Source organism: Spermophilus citellus (genome assembly GCF_964194105.1).
Source record: "Spermophilus citellus genome assembly, chromosome: 2".
NCBI classification, from domain to species: domain Eukaryota; kingdom Metazoa; phylum Chordata; class Mammalia; order Rodentia; family Sciuridae; genus Spermophilus; species Spermophilus citellus.
Genome location: NC_138183.1, coordinates 154,507,039 through 154,523,804, shown reverse-complemented (window position 1 = coordinate 154,523,804; position 16,766 = coordinate 154,507,039). Strand labels below are relative to the sequence as shown.

General features: G+C 37.6%; 1 protein-coding gene across 4 annotated transcripts in view; it reads right to left on the bottom strand.

Moving 5' to 3' along the window:
- Window positions 1–16,766, bottom strand: part of CADM1 (cell adhesion molecule 1) — a 312,863-nt gene that overhangs the window by 46,448 nt on the left and 249,649 nt on the right. For all 4 annotated transcript variants that reach the window (XM_081281657.1, XM_081281658.1, XM_081281659.1 and 1 more), the window contains exons 3-5: window positions 15,804–15,956; window positions 9,166–9,303; window positions 6,979–7,137 (exon numbers count right to left, since the gene is read on the bottom strand). In XM_081281657.1, coding sequence (XP_081137783.1) covers window positions 6,979–7,137; window positions 9,166–9,303; window positions 15,804–15,956 — 450 coding nt within the window. The remainder of the gene's footprint in view (window positions 1–6,978; window positions 7,138–9,165; window positions 9,304–15,803; window positions 15,957–16,766) is intronic.

Genomic DNA, 16,766 nt, shown 5'->3' with positions numbered 1-16,766 from the left:
CTGAAGGCCCCAGGGCATGAGTGCAAGTCTGTTCCTGAAACTTCATTTGGGACACAGGTTCTCCATGTCCCTTACTCAAGATTTCATCCAATATTCCAAAATACTAGTGAGTATGGGATTTGACATGTGTGGATCAAGGGCTAATTGTTTCAAGTCCTACCAGGGAGAACTCAAGGGCAGCAAGGACACAGATGCTATCACAATGGCTGAGGAGAGGGTATGGGTCAGCCCTTGTGCATTCAAGCAAGAAAAACTGACTGAAGAGTCTTTGTCAATCAGGGGAGATTACTGCAGTTTGGAGTAGAACGACAGTGCAAAGATTAACCTGAGATTTGGTGAGTATTAGAAGCTGTTTGAGCTCAACCCCTACAATATGGTTGTCTAAATTGTTGGGAGAGCACAGCTTTGTAAGGAAAGGAGGGCAATGGTAGCATAAAAGGAGAAGAAGAATATCTTGTCAAAGGTTTGCTTTGTTTCGTCATAATATGTTCAAGGATAATTTCCATTGCTGATATTTTGTTTGTTCTCAAGGTGGCAAACCTGAGAACATGGGTTGTATGAATTATGGCACTTCAAACTTTACTTCCTGAGGTGAGATGAACTATTAAGAGGGGCACAAGTCAACTCTGGTAAACTGAGGTGGGACCAAAGAGCATGTGCCACATCACCAAAGAAGGCCATTGCCTCTTGTTGAAACTTGCATATCATTTTGTGGAGAGTAAAATCACTGTTCCACCCACCAGAATAAAATTTTATTCTGCCCTGTTGTGGCAGAAAATTTTGTTCCAATGGTTTTAAAATGGGATAAATCCAGAGCACTTTGTCTTTGGAGAAATCTTCACATATTGGAAGCAAAAGGTTGGCAAAGCAAATATTGCACAAGAGCATTACCTCAGTAAGAAGAGAGTTTTTTGTTGTTGTTGTTGTTGTTTTGTTTTTAAATTCCTGGTAACTAGAATAATGCCAGCATCTGCCACACAGTAGACATTCAAAACGTAAGTGCTGAATAAGTGAATGAAAAAAATGAGTGAAGGAGAAAGTGGAGAAACATTGGGACATGGACTTCTATTCCTCACTCTACTACTGATTTAAAAAAACAACAAAACAGACCATGAATCCATCTTTGTCCTTGTCACAGAATATCACTGTATTTTCTTTATGAAAGTTAATCCAGCTCCCAAAATTTGAGGTTTAGCCCAGGAATTACTGTTTATGTCCTTCTATTTAATTACACAATTAATTAGCATTTCTGGTATATCTCAAAGTGGAATCATAAGGGAAATCATAAAAGATGTGGTTTTACCACTCTTTTTAGAGGTCAACTTCACAACCATTTACCCTTTCACAGAATCAAATTTTGACCTTGAGTTAAAAACCATTAAGCCAAGGGTGTACACAGGAAGTCTAGTTTTGCTATGTAAGTATTTGATATACACAGCAAAATAGACACCTTTTTAAAAACTATACCAGGTCAGTGAGAAGTGGGAAGTGGGTCTTTAGGAACACAGGCCTCTTCCTGCTGGGTGTGCCTTCTGGAGGCAAAGACCTTTTCCCCGAGGCTCATTCAAGATTTGCTTGTCATGTATCTGAACCAGCATTCCCTCCTTCTATTCTAAATATTAGTTACTTGACTTCCTGTTCCTTTTGCTGCTGCAGAATCTATAACACTTAGAACTTTGGGAACTTGGAATTGCCACTGCTCTGTGTTAACACACAAAAAATGACAAGTTAAAAAATTAGCTCCAATCAGGGGGGGTCTCTGTGTCTTGATTATTTCTCATACGGAATAATAAATACTGAAATAACCTCCCTGAAATTCAATTCATTGCTTTAAAAAAATAAAAATAAAAAGGAGAGTGGAAGGAAGAATAGGTTCTGTTAAAAAAAAAGAGACTGGAGATCAGACAGAAACAGGCCAAATCTGAAACCGGCAGCTATTATGCTTTGAAGAATACAACCTGGGAACAGAATTGATGGGGGAGAGAATGTGACAGAGGAGCCATTCTTGGAAACTAAGTCTTATCCTCCACTCCAACAGGAAAGAGTTGCCAATTTCCAGGTTTTTCTTCCTCCTTCACCGCAGGGCACTATCAATACCAGAGAAACATTTATTTTGTCACAGATAAAGAACAAGTTTTGATCATCTCCTCAATGCCCAATTTTCCCCGAGATGAGGGAATGAAAGGAAAAAATCTACCATCCTCTGGACCTTGGATGAACAGGAATATGGATTTATAAAATACCTGTCTACATCTAGTCAATAAAACTCATTTTGAAAATGATGCCCACATACACGATTAACTGTCAGCTGCTGATCAGGGCAGGGAAGGCATTCATACACCTATTTCTAGAGGCTTTGTTTTCATTCTCTCTTTCAAAACTCATCTCTTCATTATTTCTCTTTTTATAAATATGCACACACATGTGAAACCCTCACAAAATGAGGATTTTTGCAAAACATGATAAAGAGTAAGTTTATGATGGGTGAAATCAAAGACACACAGCAGTCATTCAAGAGCTTCACATTTGTCTCCATCCAGAGTAAGGCTTTCCTCCGTTCTGCACAGCAATCTGAATTCTATACTGAGGGTCACAGCTTCTCTTTGAATCCCCAGCTTACGTCGCTATGTGTTGCCACCTTGATGCTATTTAGACAGTTTTCTTTTAACGTGCAGACAGTGAACTGTTCTCATTTAAACAGGCTTTCATTTGACAAGAGTGCATTCCCTCAGATCTGAAACTCTACCAACCATGCTACAATTGTATCATGAGCTGCTATAATCAAGCATGTTGTAAATGTGGGCAACACAACTTATATAGACATTTGCACGAAAAAAAAAAAAAAAGCACAGAAAGATTTTCAGGTCATATAGCTCAGAACATTAAAAAGCAAAACTGTTCTCTGCATAACATCTAGGAAAACAGAGCTTTGCATTCTAGCTTGCGAACATAATTATTTTCTGTTTTAAACATTAACTGCATGCTGCTGCTGTACCCTTGCTGGGTCTCAGAATGAAAGCTAGGAAACTAAGAGCCCTACTGTATGTTCTTCATTCCCAGCCACGTTCCTATGAGAAAACCTTATTAATGAGCTTGCAAACGAGCACCCAACAGGGAAATGTCACAAACAAGAGCGGCTAATGCCCCAGAAAATCAAATAACTGAACACTTGGCTGATTGTGGTGCCTTTCATATTTATAATAAAAGGGGGGGGGTTTAATTCACTGATTTTGAAGGGGTCAACACCTTGCTGAACAAAACAACTCATTTATTTATGTTCTGAAATCTCCAGATGATAAATTACATTGATGTTAATCACTTCAATGCATACTACACAATTAATATCTGTACTCACCAAAAACTTAAGGATTATTAAAAGTATGACAGCATACACATCTGGCTGATTTTTCACATAATTGGGCACAACAATTTCTCCTGGAACCACAAATAAGGGTACTAACAAACAAACACTGCAAAATTCTGGTTCAATTAATTAGGACTTAAATCCACAAGACAAAAGCAATTCCAAGTTGCAGCTCAAGCCCAGTTGCCTCCATCCAGAGTACAGCTTTCCTCCTTTCTGCACAGCAATCTGAATTCTATACTGAGGGTCACAGCTACATAGTATAGAGACACCCACCTTAAGTGGAGAAGTATACCCCTTTCCTCTCTTATCCTTCCTTTCTTCGTTCCTTGTCATACTTGAAGTATTCAATGGCATGCAAGTGGCCACTGTTTATTTTTCCTTTTAACATTATTTTTTTTTAAAAAAGATATAACTTACACAGAATTCAAATCTATCATCTATTCATAACCTGGTTAACACTCATTTGTCTTAGATGGGGTAGAGACATTTCCATAAAACTTCATTGGCCAAAATAGGCCAGGGTTAAACCAACTGAGCACACTTAACAGCATTCAGATCAGGATAAATTGCCCCAAGGTGGTCTTATTCACTCAAAGTAGAATCTGAGGTCCTTAGAGGGACTCAGTACTTCCTGGTGATAATATCTATCATTGATAGTATAAGCAATCTTTTTAGGTAGCAAGGAAAAGGACATTTAAAAAAGAAAGTGTGCCTAACAAAATAAAATTAATATATTTACATACATTATTACATAGGTCTTGGTTAGGTTAAAGCAATAAAATGATGTAAAAAAAATGGATCTTATAAAGCAGCCCTAATAACTCTGAGGGAGAAATGGACTCTTCAGATTGTAAGCTAAATGTGGTAAATATGTGATCTTATTTACCTTTCCAGATGTATAGCTATAAAAGGAATTTTGAAGTGATCCTAAAAAGGCTGAACTGCAAGCTTCCAGGGTCTGGGTCAATTAAAAATACAGGTGTAATGTTAACCCTCACAAGGTATCCACAATTCAACTTTTATGTAGATTGGCTACTGAACAAATTAGTCTAAAACTCTCGTGCCTTCAGAAATCTACTCTTTCCTCATGACCATCAATATATGGTGCTGCCTATCTGCAGAGAAGACTGCCATGAGGGACTGGAGTTGGTCCACTGCCCACCACTGGTGAACAACTGGCAGACTGTAAAGCCCAGCAACTGAGTGCTACAGCCACTTGAGGCACGCAGCTCTTGTTACTGCATAGCTGCTGGTGTTCAAGGAGAGGAAACTTGGTAGGAAATAATGCAGCAACGTGCAATTGCGTTTGAAGATGTGCTTAGGGAATTCCTGTCCAGCTCCAGAAAGTTCTCAGCAGTGCTCTAGGATTAGAGGGTAGTGAAATATCAAGTGACTTTCTTGAGCACTGACAGCCTTATTGAAGATTTCAAGCCAGACCTAAAATTCCCATTTGAATTATACAAAACTTTATAATTCTTAACCATCTTTTACATAAGAGATTTCTCCTTATTTATATTCCAAAATGGAACTTCAAGGATAAATTGTTTGTGTGGCTTATATTGGATAAAAGACGAGAGAGCTGCCCACAAAATAAATGCCATGTTAGGGTTTGAAATGATCACATCCTCATCTATGGAAGATGTTAAAGTCCCTTCCTGTAGGTAGAAGCCAGGGGCACTTTGTTATATTGAAGTCAAATGGATTCACTTATAGAGCCTTATTACTTTTCTTAGAAAGACGAATCTCTTGAATCTGTAGGATATGGAAGCAAAGGTTTATAAGGATTAGTATCAAGTTTTTCCAAGGGGGAGAAGATATACTGCTTGAAATATTTTTGCATTTGGAGGAGTATAATTTTGTAGGTGGGTGGGGCTACATTTTATTTAAAAGACACCCTGGGAAACTACTTAAAGAGTTTAGGGGCAGAAACTGGGCGAATATCTACTCAGGACTCACAAAGGAGCTAATGTATTATTAAAGCTAATGGGCCCCTACAAAGAAAGTTAATGGATATTAAGTTTGCTTAAATGAATTACATATTAACAAAGTCACAAGAAATCTACTATCTGCCAATTTAGATAATATCTGATCATTTCTGTTTTCCCATTATAGGGACATTACACCACAATAGTTTTAGTGATATGAAAATTATAAGCATGATGCTCATAATGAAGCTATATAATGAAGTGGATGAAATGAATTAACAAGAAAAATCTGCATTATATAATGTTAAATTGAGCCAAACTCACAGAGTAAGAAAAGGTTGGAATGGGAGGGTCTTTTACAAGCAACTTTTAAAAACTTTCCCTGCCCCTAGTTTGCTCAGAGAATTGAAACATGGTAAGGAATGCATCAGGTTGATCCGTGGCCTCCAAAGATATGTACAAGTTCTAATCCCTGAAACCTGTGAATGTCACCTAATATGGGAAAAGGGTTTTTGCAGATACAGTTAACTTAAGGATTTTGAGACTGTACTGGATTATCTTGGGTGGGACCTACATTCAGTGACAAGTGTCCTTGTAAGAGACACATAGAGAAGAGAAAGCTATATGAAGACCGAGAATGGAGTTATGAAGCTATAAGCCAAGGAACTCCTGGGGTCCCTAGAAGCTGGAAGAGGAAAAAAAAAAAAAAAGATCCTTCTCTAAACCTTTGGGGACGGGGGATATGGTCTGACTGATTGACACCTAGGTCTTTTGGTCTCCAGAACCGAGAGAATTAATTTCTATTGTTTTAAGCCACCAAGTTTATGGTGCTATAATTTGTTACTGTGGTTCTAGGGTACCAACATAAAGATTCACAAAGGGTAACACATTCCCTTCATCAGATTCCCAACTTCCGCCATCCCAACCAAACTTTTAAAACATTTTCATTCTGTATATTCAATTATCACCTGAAAGTTTTCAGAGGCCAAGTTACAGAAGCCTTTTGATGAAAAGTGAGAAGCTGGCTACTTGGCCATAACCTTGGCACAAGAATGAATTTGGGCAGAAACCAGATTTTTTTTTTCCCTCTGATGCAGAAGGGTCTAGAGGAGAAGATGCGGAGAACATATTTAGTCTATAGGGCACCATAGGGAGACAGCCTTACTCACTACAGTCTAGTTTTTATTGATGAAGCCATCAAGATGTGGCACTTATCCCGAAGAGTTTGACTTTCAACTCACTGCTATAATTTAACCTCAAACAGAAGAGAATGTGCAATTAAAACAAAATGCTGATGTGGAATGGAAATAAAACACCTCCTTTAAAACAAAATCCAATGCTTATGATGGGATTGAAAAGGGAGGGATTACTCCAGAATTTGAAGCTGGAACAAAAATGATGACTGTCTATATTCAAAGAAATCAATTTTGCATATGTTAAAGCAGATTGAAATCATTTCAGTTTTTCATTTGGGTTAAATATGGAATTCTCATACTCTCACTGGCACTTTGTAAGATGACAGTATTTCCTTAAAACAATCATTTGATTATTTTTCTACCAAGATAACAGGAAAAATATTCTATCAATACTATATAAAATGTATGTATGCATCTAACAAATGGCATCTGAAGAGGTTCTAAGTAACTGCCGTGCTATGCCCTCAGAGTAAGATGCTCAGGTACTCACACTGTACTTCTAGATACCGTTGGGTCTGCAAGTTTCCGGTGACTGCAGGGTGCTCCACTTGACAGATCACTGGGACCCCGTCATCCTCCTTGTTCACCTTTAGCATCAGCTGACTGGTCACAGTGTACATGTCCGACCATTCTTCCACCTCCGATTTGCCTAGCAGGAAAGGAAATGTATAAACAACCAGAGATGGTAGAAAGAATTTGCATCATTCCAGTTTTAAATTCTCTTGTTTCCTTCCAAACTCAACAATACTATTTTAACAGATATAATGGAAGTTATTTGGAGAAGGGAAATCTGTGAATGGATAACTGATAAAAAGATTGTTTCCCTTAATTTCCTATTTTTCAAAACTCACAGAATCATATTTAAGATATATTCAACCCCAAGCAGTACACAGTATTTTTACTGAAGTATATTATATGTTTCTTCTATCTCAACCCCCCTAAAAAGTCAGCAAAAGGTTGAACCACTTTGATATCTGGCTGTTCCAAGGTATTTGGAAGGAGGAAAAGCAAAGCGTTTTTTCACCCTAATTACAACTATCTGAACTTGAAATATCTCTGAGGCTGTCATGCCATTTAAAAATTCCAGGACGTCATCCAAATCCCCTAAGTAATTCAATCAGCAGTGGAGATATAAACAACCCTTTTTGCCTACCCCCATCATCAACAATTAAGAGGGAAAGTAACTAAGTGGATTTACATAATTGAAATTGTAATTGAAATGTTTAAACTCTGAGACTTCTGGAAGACCACAGAAACGCAGTGGCAGTGGGCTAGAGCAAAGTAAGATACAGGGCTTTGGGCCAGATGGGAGACACGTCCAAGAACACCCAGAAAAGCGGGCAGGAGGCTTCCGGATAGAATGAATAGGCTGGGGCAGTCCCTTCCTGAACCCAGCACTCCCAGGAACATGGCACAACATTAACTTTCTTTTAATGTTTTGTACTTATCGGTACACATTTAATGGTTCAGTTCACTTAGACAGAAAAGCAGAGGGGAAATGAGAAACTCCTTCCTTCTAAAACCATACCTAGGAAATAGGAGAATTTAAACAGGACAAGCTTTTGGAAACTTGAGCTGTTAGATATAGATTTCTCTGTTTCCATATATAGATTTCTGTATCACCTTTCTAAAAGGGTTTATTCTTTTCTTCCTCACACTGTTTATTTATTTAACAAGCACACAGCACTTAAGTTGGCCCAGGGGCTAGCTTAATAATGCTTTACAAATATTCACTCATTTCACTTTCATAAGAATCCTATAAATTTATATTATTATTTTAGAAGAAAGTGAGGCCCACAGCTAGTTTTCGGTCAAATGACCAGAGTAGGTCAGTCCTTTCTTTAGAATACTACTTGGAGGTCAACCTTGAAAAGAAAGGAATCTGAACACAACATATGTGAAAGGCTTAGGATAAGTGGCAAAATATGGTCCAACAGGGTACAGGCTGTCTCCTTTCTCAGCAACAGCTGAGGTGGCAGGGATTGAGGACCTAGGAGTCAAACCTGGGATGACTCAATACTGAGGGAGAGCCAACTGCAGCATGACTAAAGGAATCACTTGCACTGCTCCTACAAAGGCAGAGATGCAAAAGAACAGACCAGTGAATTGGGCATCTGAATTATAGGTTTCACAAGGGATGTGGTTACTGTAAATTCATAACTAGGATAAAATTCTTTGTCTACTTAGTGCAACCTCTCTGGAAGGAAAGCACATGGTCAATACAATCGATAGTGCAACAGATATTAGAATCTGGAATTTTTAAAAATGCTTATAAAAATGTGGGGTTTTGACCCAGTCTGAGCCACCACAAAATGCAGGGATTTTGTGTAATGAGAACTGAGGTACAGAAATGGTCTGAGCTGAGGGAATACCCCCAACAGTGGCTCTTCTGGCCTGAAGAGTTCTAGTTTTCAGTTTTAGTTTTCTCTAGGCATATGAATAGAGCAACAAATCTCACCATGAACCTTCAAATCACACGAGAGGGTATGAATTAGAACAATGCTGTTATGCTTTGGCCTCAGATGTCTTTAGTAATTGATTATGAACCATACCTAAATAAATACTTTTATTTAAGGGGCATGTTTTGCATTTGTTCCTAATTTTCACAAAGGCCTACTTGCTAGAATCAAGGACCAACTAACAACTTCAGTACAGTACAGGGTGGTTTCTCTGTTACCTTTGAGCTCCTTGTTCCCTTTGAACCATCTAATAGTTGTGGCTGGTTTGCTGGCCATGGCAGTGCAGTTGACTTCAATCTCCTCGCCTTCCACCGCAGTGTCTTTCTGGATATCGATCATCAGGTTACGTGGTGGGACTGCAGATTAAATACATGTGCTTTGTAAATACAAAATCCATTTCTAGACATATTCTTCCGTTCATCAGAAACTAGCACTACTGCTATCAAAAAAGGGACAAAATAGTGGACATTTCTGATAGAAATTTAAGACAAACCATCACAAGAGGAGCAAATGCCTCAGGCAGAGGGAAGAGAAGGGCAAAGCCATCACTAGATAAAATGAGTTATGCAAGATCAGTTAATTTTTCTCTTACATGTATCATATAAAATGACCAGTTTTCCACTATTAAATCATCACTAACAATGCTATGATATAGGTATTAGTTATTCATCAGTCATTACAAAATTGATCAGAAAACAGATATAAAACGAGGAGGAGTACACATTATTGAAATTACTGTCCTTACCTGGAAGCCCCTGAAAGTAATACTTCTGAACTCAATGCTTGGATTTCAATCTTCATATAAAAGATTTCAAAGTCTATCAACAAAGGTCAAAAACTGGGGGTCCCTCAAAAGAATCACTCACCATAAACATACACAGAAAAATTACATCAGGACCAGTTCCATTTAATTAAACAGAGCCACAGAAATCCAGAATTCAATCATGTTCTCCAATGGATGGCATATTAATACAACCCTTTGAATATGAAGATGCAATAATTGAGGGAATGCCAATTCTCTTGAAGTAATTTTCCATATTCTGAATTCCAATGGTCCTGATTTTAGAAATGTAAGCAGATTTAAATAGAATTAAAACTACTTTTCTATAAGCACATTAAAGATATGTGTGATAAAACAGCCAAAATAAAAGATTTTAGGGCTGACATACTAAATATCGAATCAAGAGTATGAAGAATATGATGGTGGTGATGATGAAGGGAGTTTTTTTGGTACTGGGGATTGATCCTAGGGGTATTTGACCACTGAGCCACACCCTAGGAGCATGTTTTGCATCTGTTCTTTTTATTTTTCATTTTGAGGCGAGGTCTTACTAAGTTGTTTAGGGCCTCACTAAGTTGCTGAAACTGGCCTCAAATTTGCAATCCTCCTGCCTTAGCCTCCCGAGTCACTGGTATTACAAGTGTGTGCCACTGTGCCTGGCAGTTTTTATTTTCTTCTTCTTCTTCTTCTTTTAATGAAACTAAGTTGACAGTGAAACTTCATAAAGTGCAACCTTACCTCAAGACTGAACCTCTTGAAATAAAAATCAGTAAGAATATGGAATTCAGTAGTGTGAATCTAAGAATATGTGTCTTGACCACCATGAATAAGCAAAGACAGTTCTGAGACTTATGATTAATAAGTTTCTCAACTCAGAAGAGAAACAAGAAATTAAATATGTATAAACATGCCATCCCGATGATCAAGTTGAATAATACATCTCTGATACTGCTTCAATAAATTATAGGATTAAACCACATATTTGGGATTTCCAACTGTTATAGTCCAACATGAAAATTCTGCCCACAGGAAGACTTTTATACTGAATTGGAGCAATAGAAAATTCTTATAGGGAATGATGAAAAAGGAAAAGTAAAGTGATTTGTTGCATATATTTCTCAGCAAGATAGTGTGCTGTGGTGGAGGAGGGGAACAACAACTAAAGCAAAAGCATTCCTCTTTGTTCCCTGTGTACAAGGAAAACAACATATTTGCTCAATTGGACGTGATGCTAATGTGATATGGCCCAAATGAGTAGTTAAGCATGGCAAAGAACTACCCTAGCTTACATTTCAAGAAAAAATAAGCAAAAAGAGGGATAATTTAACATCCAATTTGGACTTGCACATCTGCCAGCATTTTAAGAGACACAGAAAGGCAGTGACAAAAGAAATGATATGACTTCAGCTGGTGGTATCCTTAGCATAGTTTATCTCCTTGGTGATGATCAGGTCAGTTACACATTTTTATTTCATATACCTAGGCAGTGGATAGGGGATACACAGAAATGTTTCAGACCAGCAAATACTACTACATTCTGAGTGCGGTAGACATGAATTTTGGGGGGGAAATGCCATTATTAGATGGAATATCAGTGGAAAAGACTGTCCAAGGCTAAAGGAAACAAGACCTTGGCAAACAAGACCGTGATAAGGGATACTAAAAAGAGATAAGAAAGAAACAAGGTCCTCTCAAACCAATGAAGGAATGAAAGAGAATAAATGGTCCATTCAAGGTCCAGGCAAAAACAAAACTAGAGTGATAAAAACAATTTTTGATATGGGTACAGCAATGGCTCCCAGTGAGAACTGAAAGTGAGTAGAGTAACCGAGGGGACATGAAGCTAAAGAAGGGCTCTCTTAGGATGTGATGGAGGCAAAGGGCTAAATCTACTGGCCATCCTGGAAATCCCCACAGAATGGGGTGGATCTGATTCTACTTTATTATTCTGGGAGAAATGCCTTGGTGATCACTCTGTAGAAATATGGGAATGTTTTGGATGGAAACAGATCCAGGAGTTGTTAAAAGACTCTGCTACAGAGACTGCTAAATCTCAGAAGAGTTTACTTAGCCTTAAATGTAGTCTGTCAGACAGCTGCTTTCTGGCCTCCTGGTGATCTTGCCTTTCTCTTGTCTCTTCTTGTTGAGCCTCATACACCTTAATACACTTACCCCAGGCTCCACCTAACCCCCATCAGCTGTTCATCTCCACTGTTATCTCTTGGTGGAAACTCTTTTCTCACTCTATTTGGTCATAAAAATGGTGGCATGTTCTTTCCACATTATATCTCATATAGTTTTCTCAAGACTGTGACCAGTATTTCAAAGAAGAAAATGAAAATGGGCAGATGTAGATAGGACAGAGAAAAATCAGCTGTGTCCTCTAGATGTTGTTTGGGGGTTGAGAGCTTGACTGGCAGGGAGGTTCCTATCTGGGATTCTTATTGTTTGGTATTACCCGGTTAATTATTCTTCTGCTACAACGGATGCGCTCTAAAGTTATATAACCTTGAGAGGGATTCCTGTACCAATGTTAGATTTTAGGATTGCCTTCCTAAAGAGCTGACATCATCTTTAACTTTATGGCCAAGGTAAAAGTGTAGAAAACTTCAAAAATCAAGTATAGAAAAATAAAGAACTTACTTGTTGTTGAGCTCATCATTTTGAGAAATAGCTGAATGATTTTTCCCACATCCATAAATAGTTTTCTCAAGACTGTGACCAGTATTTCTAATCTTTGCTAAGATTAGAAGAAATGGGCAAGTATAGTGGGAGTTGTTTGATTTACAAATGTAAAATAAAATCTGATAACGTGAGTCAGGATGAATTTTTTGATATTATAACTGTGACTTCTCTCAGAATTTTTTTTAAGAGCAAGAAAGCTTTGGAAAATATAATGAGGTTGTTTAAATCTGTCTTTATGAAAAAAGAGGATTGGACAAGGAAAAAAAATTATTTTGGTCTATGAATCCTACCCTGTTTTTCCTTTAACTTCATAATGTCTATTCCAATACAAAAGAGGTTAGTAAAGTATAAAAATCCATTTATAAGAAAAATGAATTAAAACTGCTGCTAACCAGAGAATACACTTATACATGGTTCACTAAACAGACACATTTAGTAAAAACTGCCTGCAGCCATTAATGAAAATAACCAAAGATATATCTAAGGAGGTACATATAGATGAAAACCACAGAGGAAAATACCAGAAAATAGCAATGAAATGTCAAGGTCCTTCTTAACTAACCTCAAATCTATAAGAGTACTAATTATAAACATTACGCCTACAACATTAAAAAAAATCAGCAATATCAAGATGAGTCACATTAATTACAACAAAAGAGTCTTAAACCTGATCAGCACATGAAATCTCACTCAAGACCCTTTAAAATAATTAGGTTCTCCTGTTCCTGGAATCTTAAGAGTGAACACTAATCTTAGAAAGACAGGATTGTAATAATATTAGCTACTATTATCAGTAACTACATTAATCTTGGAGCAGTGTTATTTTCTCTCATTCACCTCTTCTCATGAATAGTAACATAAAGAGTCCTACACTGTGTTCTGGAGAAAAAAAACAAACTCATCACAAGTAGAAGGAATGAATGAATATTCTACAAGGCAGCCAAATCAATGCAAGGCATCACAGGAGAATTTTCAGTTTTTGCACAGATGAGATTGAAACATAATGTTAACTATGAAGTAGCACGGATAACATTAACAAATACCCATGTCTATACGTTATAATTATGCTGAAATTTTTGCCAAATGTGTCAAATAACTAATAAACATATGCACTAAAGTGTGCAACTTCAACCTATCAAGAAGCTTGACAGCTGTGTAAGCATATATGGAATGCTTTTCGGAGAAACATAGATAGTAACGAAGATGCTAATACATCATTCTTCATTCATTATAATATCTGCAAACTCTAAACCTTACGAGGAAGGTTTGAATATTTGAGTATCAGAGGAAATTGTCAGATTTTTGGAATATGAAAGACTCAAACACTGATGACAACAATTTTACTCTGTCAAGGATGCCTAGAGTAAATTCAATGGAAAGAATATTGAATGAATGCATAATATCTGCAAAGAGAACATTGACTAACATTACTTTCAAGTATATTTAAGTTAATGCTTCTATAAAATACAAGCAGGAACCTATTACTTCTAGAATAATGAGACCTCCAAAAGGATTATAGGCACAATGCCTCTCAAAAATCTAGTGCTGGTACATTGACTCCCAAGCCCAGGGTGTTTTCATAGTCAATCTAGTCCAATACAGTGGTTCTGAGACTGACAGGCAGTAACTACTTGCCAATGACCAGCTAGACTCCTGAAAACCAAAGATGTGCACCTAAGAAAACTTTGAAACGGCAGCATTCAGGATTTAACTGAAAACAGTCTAGCCCAGAAGGCACAAAGGCTGTGAGACAGAATCATTAAATCTGTTTTGAATTCTCAGATTCTTGATTGTCACTGAATACTTTGTAACCTGGGCAGGATGACTAACCTGTTATTTTTCTTCTGTGAAATTAAGATATCTATACTTCCTCCACACAGTAAAATATTGTGAAAATCCAAAATGCTATTAATATATTTCCTTTCATTGCTATCATTTTTGTGGAAATGCCACAAATGGTCAATGGATGGCTGGTCAATCTGAAGTCTATGCAGCTAATGAAGCAGGGCAATAAGCAGTCTATTTTCAAATACTTCTACACAAGTGGACAGACAGCTTCAAATGTACATTGGTGAATTGGTATATCTGCAAAAGACCAAAATAATCACCCCCCAGCAAAACTTCCATGCCTTCTATCTCTGCAGGTCTAATATGGATCAAAACTAATAATGACAAGTTTGTGCACCTGAAAAGCCATCACTAAACACAGACCACATTAGAAACTGTATGGCCAGATTTCCTGACTTCCTAAAATCAGTATTCCTCTTCTCAAGGGCATATATGTAAGCTTTGGGAACATGTTTTAGCTTAATGAATAAAAAAGTATTTTCCCTTTTACAGCTGTGTTTAAACAAAGTAATGAGGCAGAAGCTCAATATGTACATCCATAAATACATATATGTGCACACACACCAAGCAAAAATGTCCTTCATATTTATCTTTCCTCTTTAATCTTCATATCATTACACCGAAAAGCTGCAGTCTGCCGCTTCAAATAGACTTTGATTCATCATCTTCCCGAAGGTGTAAATCAGAGATCTTGCCTTGTGCTACAGTGTATGTCCTTGAAATTTCAGTTTCAAAAGTCCAGATCAGCTGGTGTTATGCCCTGGAGTACATGTTTGTCTAAAAGGTGACTAATTCAGATCACCTTCAGTATACTAGGATCTGCTAACTGTATCAAAATAAAAACACAGAAACCTGGCTACTGGGATTTTGCTGAAAATCACAATCTGGTGATCATAAATGAAGATACTCAGCTCACTAGAGATGTACCTAGAAGCCTGGCAATGGTGCTTTGATTGTTCATCAGTTAAAGAGCTCTTAACTCTTTTATGTCCAATGATTGCACTTTGTGGCAAAGTATGTGTTCACAAGGTATGACTTTTTATAGTATAATCTAGAGTATAAACAATAAACAAGGCAATAAGTAAAGTCGAAGAAAAGGAGAGCAACAACATTAAAACGAGGATGTAACTCAGAAGAGAAAATCATTACGTGGATTCCATAATAGCTCTGCCATGGGGTACAGATGTGAGAGCCCATCTTTCCTTCTGCACAGAAGCAAAAAAATCCTGGTAGTTAGAAGCAATGACATTTCATGTGGTGAGTGATTCATTTGAGGGCTCTAAATTCTCTTGATCTTTGCTTCTAAAGCTTGAGGTTTGAAACCCAAGAGCAGGTGGAATCTATAAAGACTGCTGATTGCCATTCCTTAGAGCATTTGGTAAAATACGCTATTTTTAAAATTCAGCAAGATGGGCGGTGATTCTTCCGAAAACAAGTTGGAACAGTGAAATCCACCATTAACTTTCTCTTTGCTGCTGGAAGCTATTTGTTAGTATGGGCCAGCCCACTCTGCTTCCCAAGGTGAACCCGTGCATTTCTTACCCAGGACGGTGATGGTGGTGTAACTTTCCTGTGGGGGGTCAGTGTAGAGCTGGCAGAAGTATCTCCCTTCATCAGAAATGGAGACGTTTGTCAACGACACCTTGAGTTCACTGCTAGAAAAATTCAGCAACTGAAACCTGCTGTCCTTCAGGGCTGTGAAACAAAACACTGAGTTAGTGACTATGAAAAGACAATGGCAATGGCAGTCTATTTTCCTTAATTTGGGGAGGAAAAAATCACATGGCTAAAAAGGCAGCCACAGAGTGGAAAAATTCATTAAGCCTTTCTTTACCTGTTGGGTACTATTTTGGGTTTCTGCAGTAATTGCATATAGACAACTCTACCCAAAGACAGACAGACAGACAGACACACACACACACACACATACACAGTGGCACAATTCCAAGCACCATCAGTTTTTCAGCACTTGCTCATAATTGTTTTCAGTGTCCTATAAGAGATAGGCAAAATAAAAACAAAAGGAAAGGTCATGTCCTGGGTCCTCTGTCACTGAGAAGCCAGCCCCTCTTAACCTTTAGGTACCAGAAATTCAGAAACTGAGGCCAACAAGCTTCTAAAAGGTCTCTAAAAATCTGAGGCTTAAAAAAAAAAAAGCAGTTTCAAATTATGAAAGAGAACTAAAATTTCATTAGTAATAGTCTCAAAGTGAAATCTAAAAAATCACTTCAAAAATTATTTAAAGTTCCTAAGTCACAACTTGGATCCATCTTAATTTATTTGATATGATTTAAGATGGAGTTATCAAATGTGGACGACCTAGGGTCACAGAGGCCATAAACTCATCCTGTAGTTTTCTAGCTATCTTTAGCTTCACAGTTTGAAACTGATTAGACAACATGCAGGAAATCAAAGTCACCACAAAAGTAGTGTATGTGGGCTTCTTATTTAGTTCAAATGTTCTCTTCTAAAATCCTGTTAATTTGGGCAAAGGCTAGCTTAGCC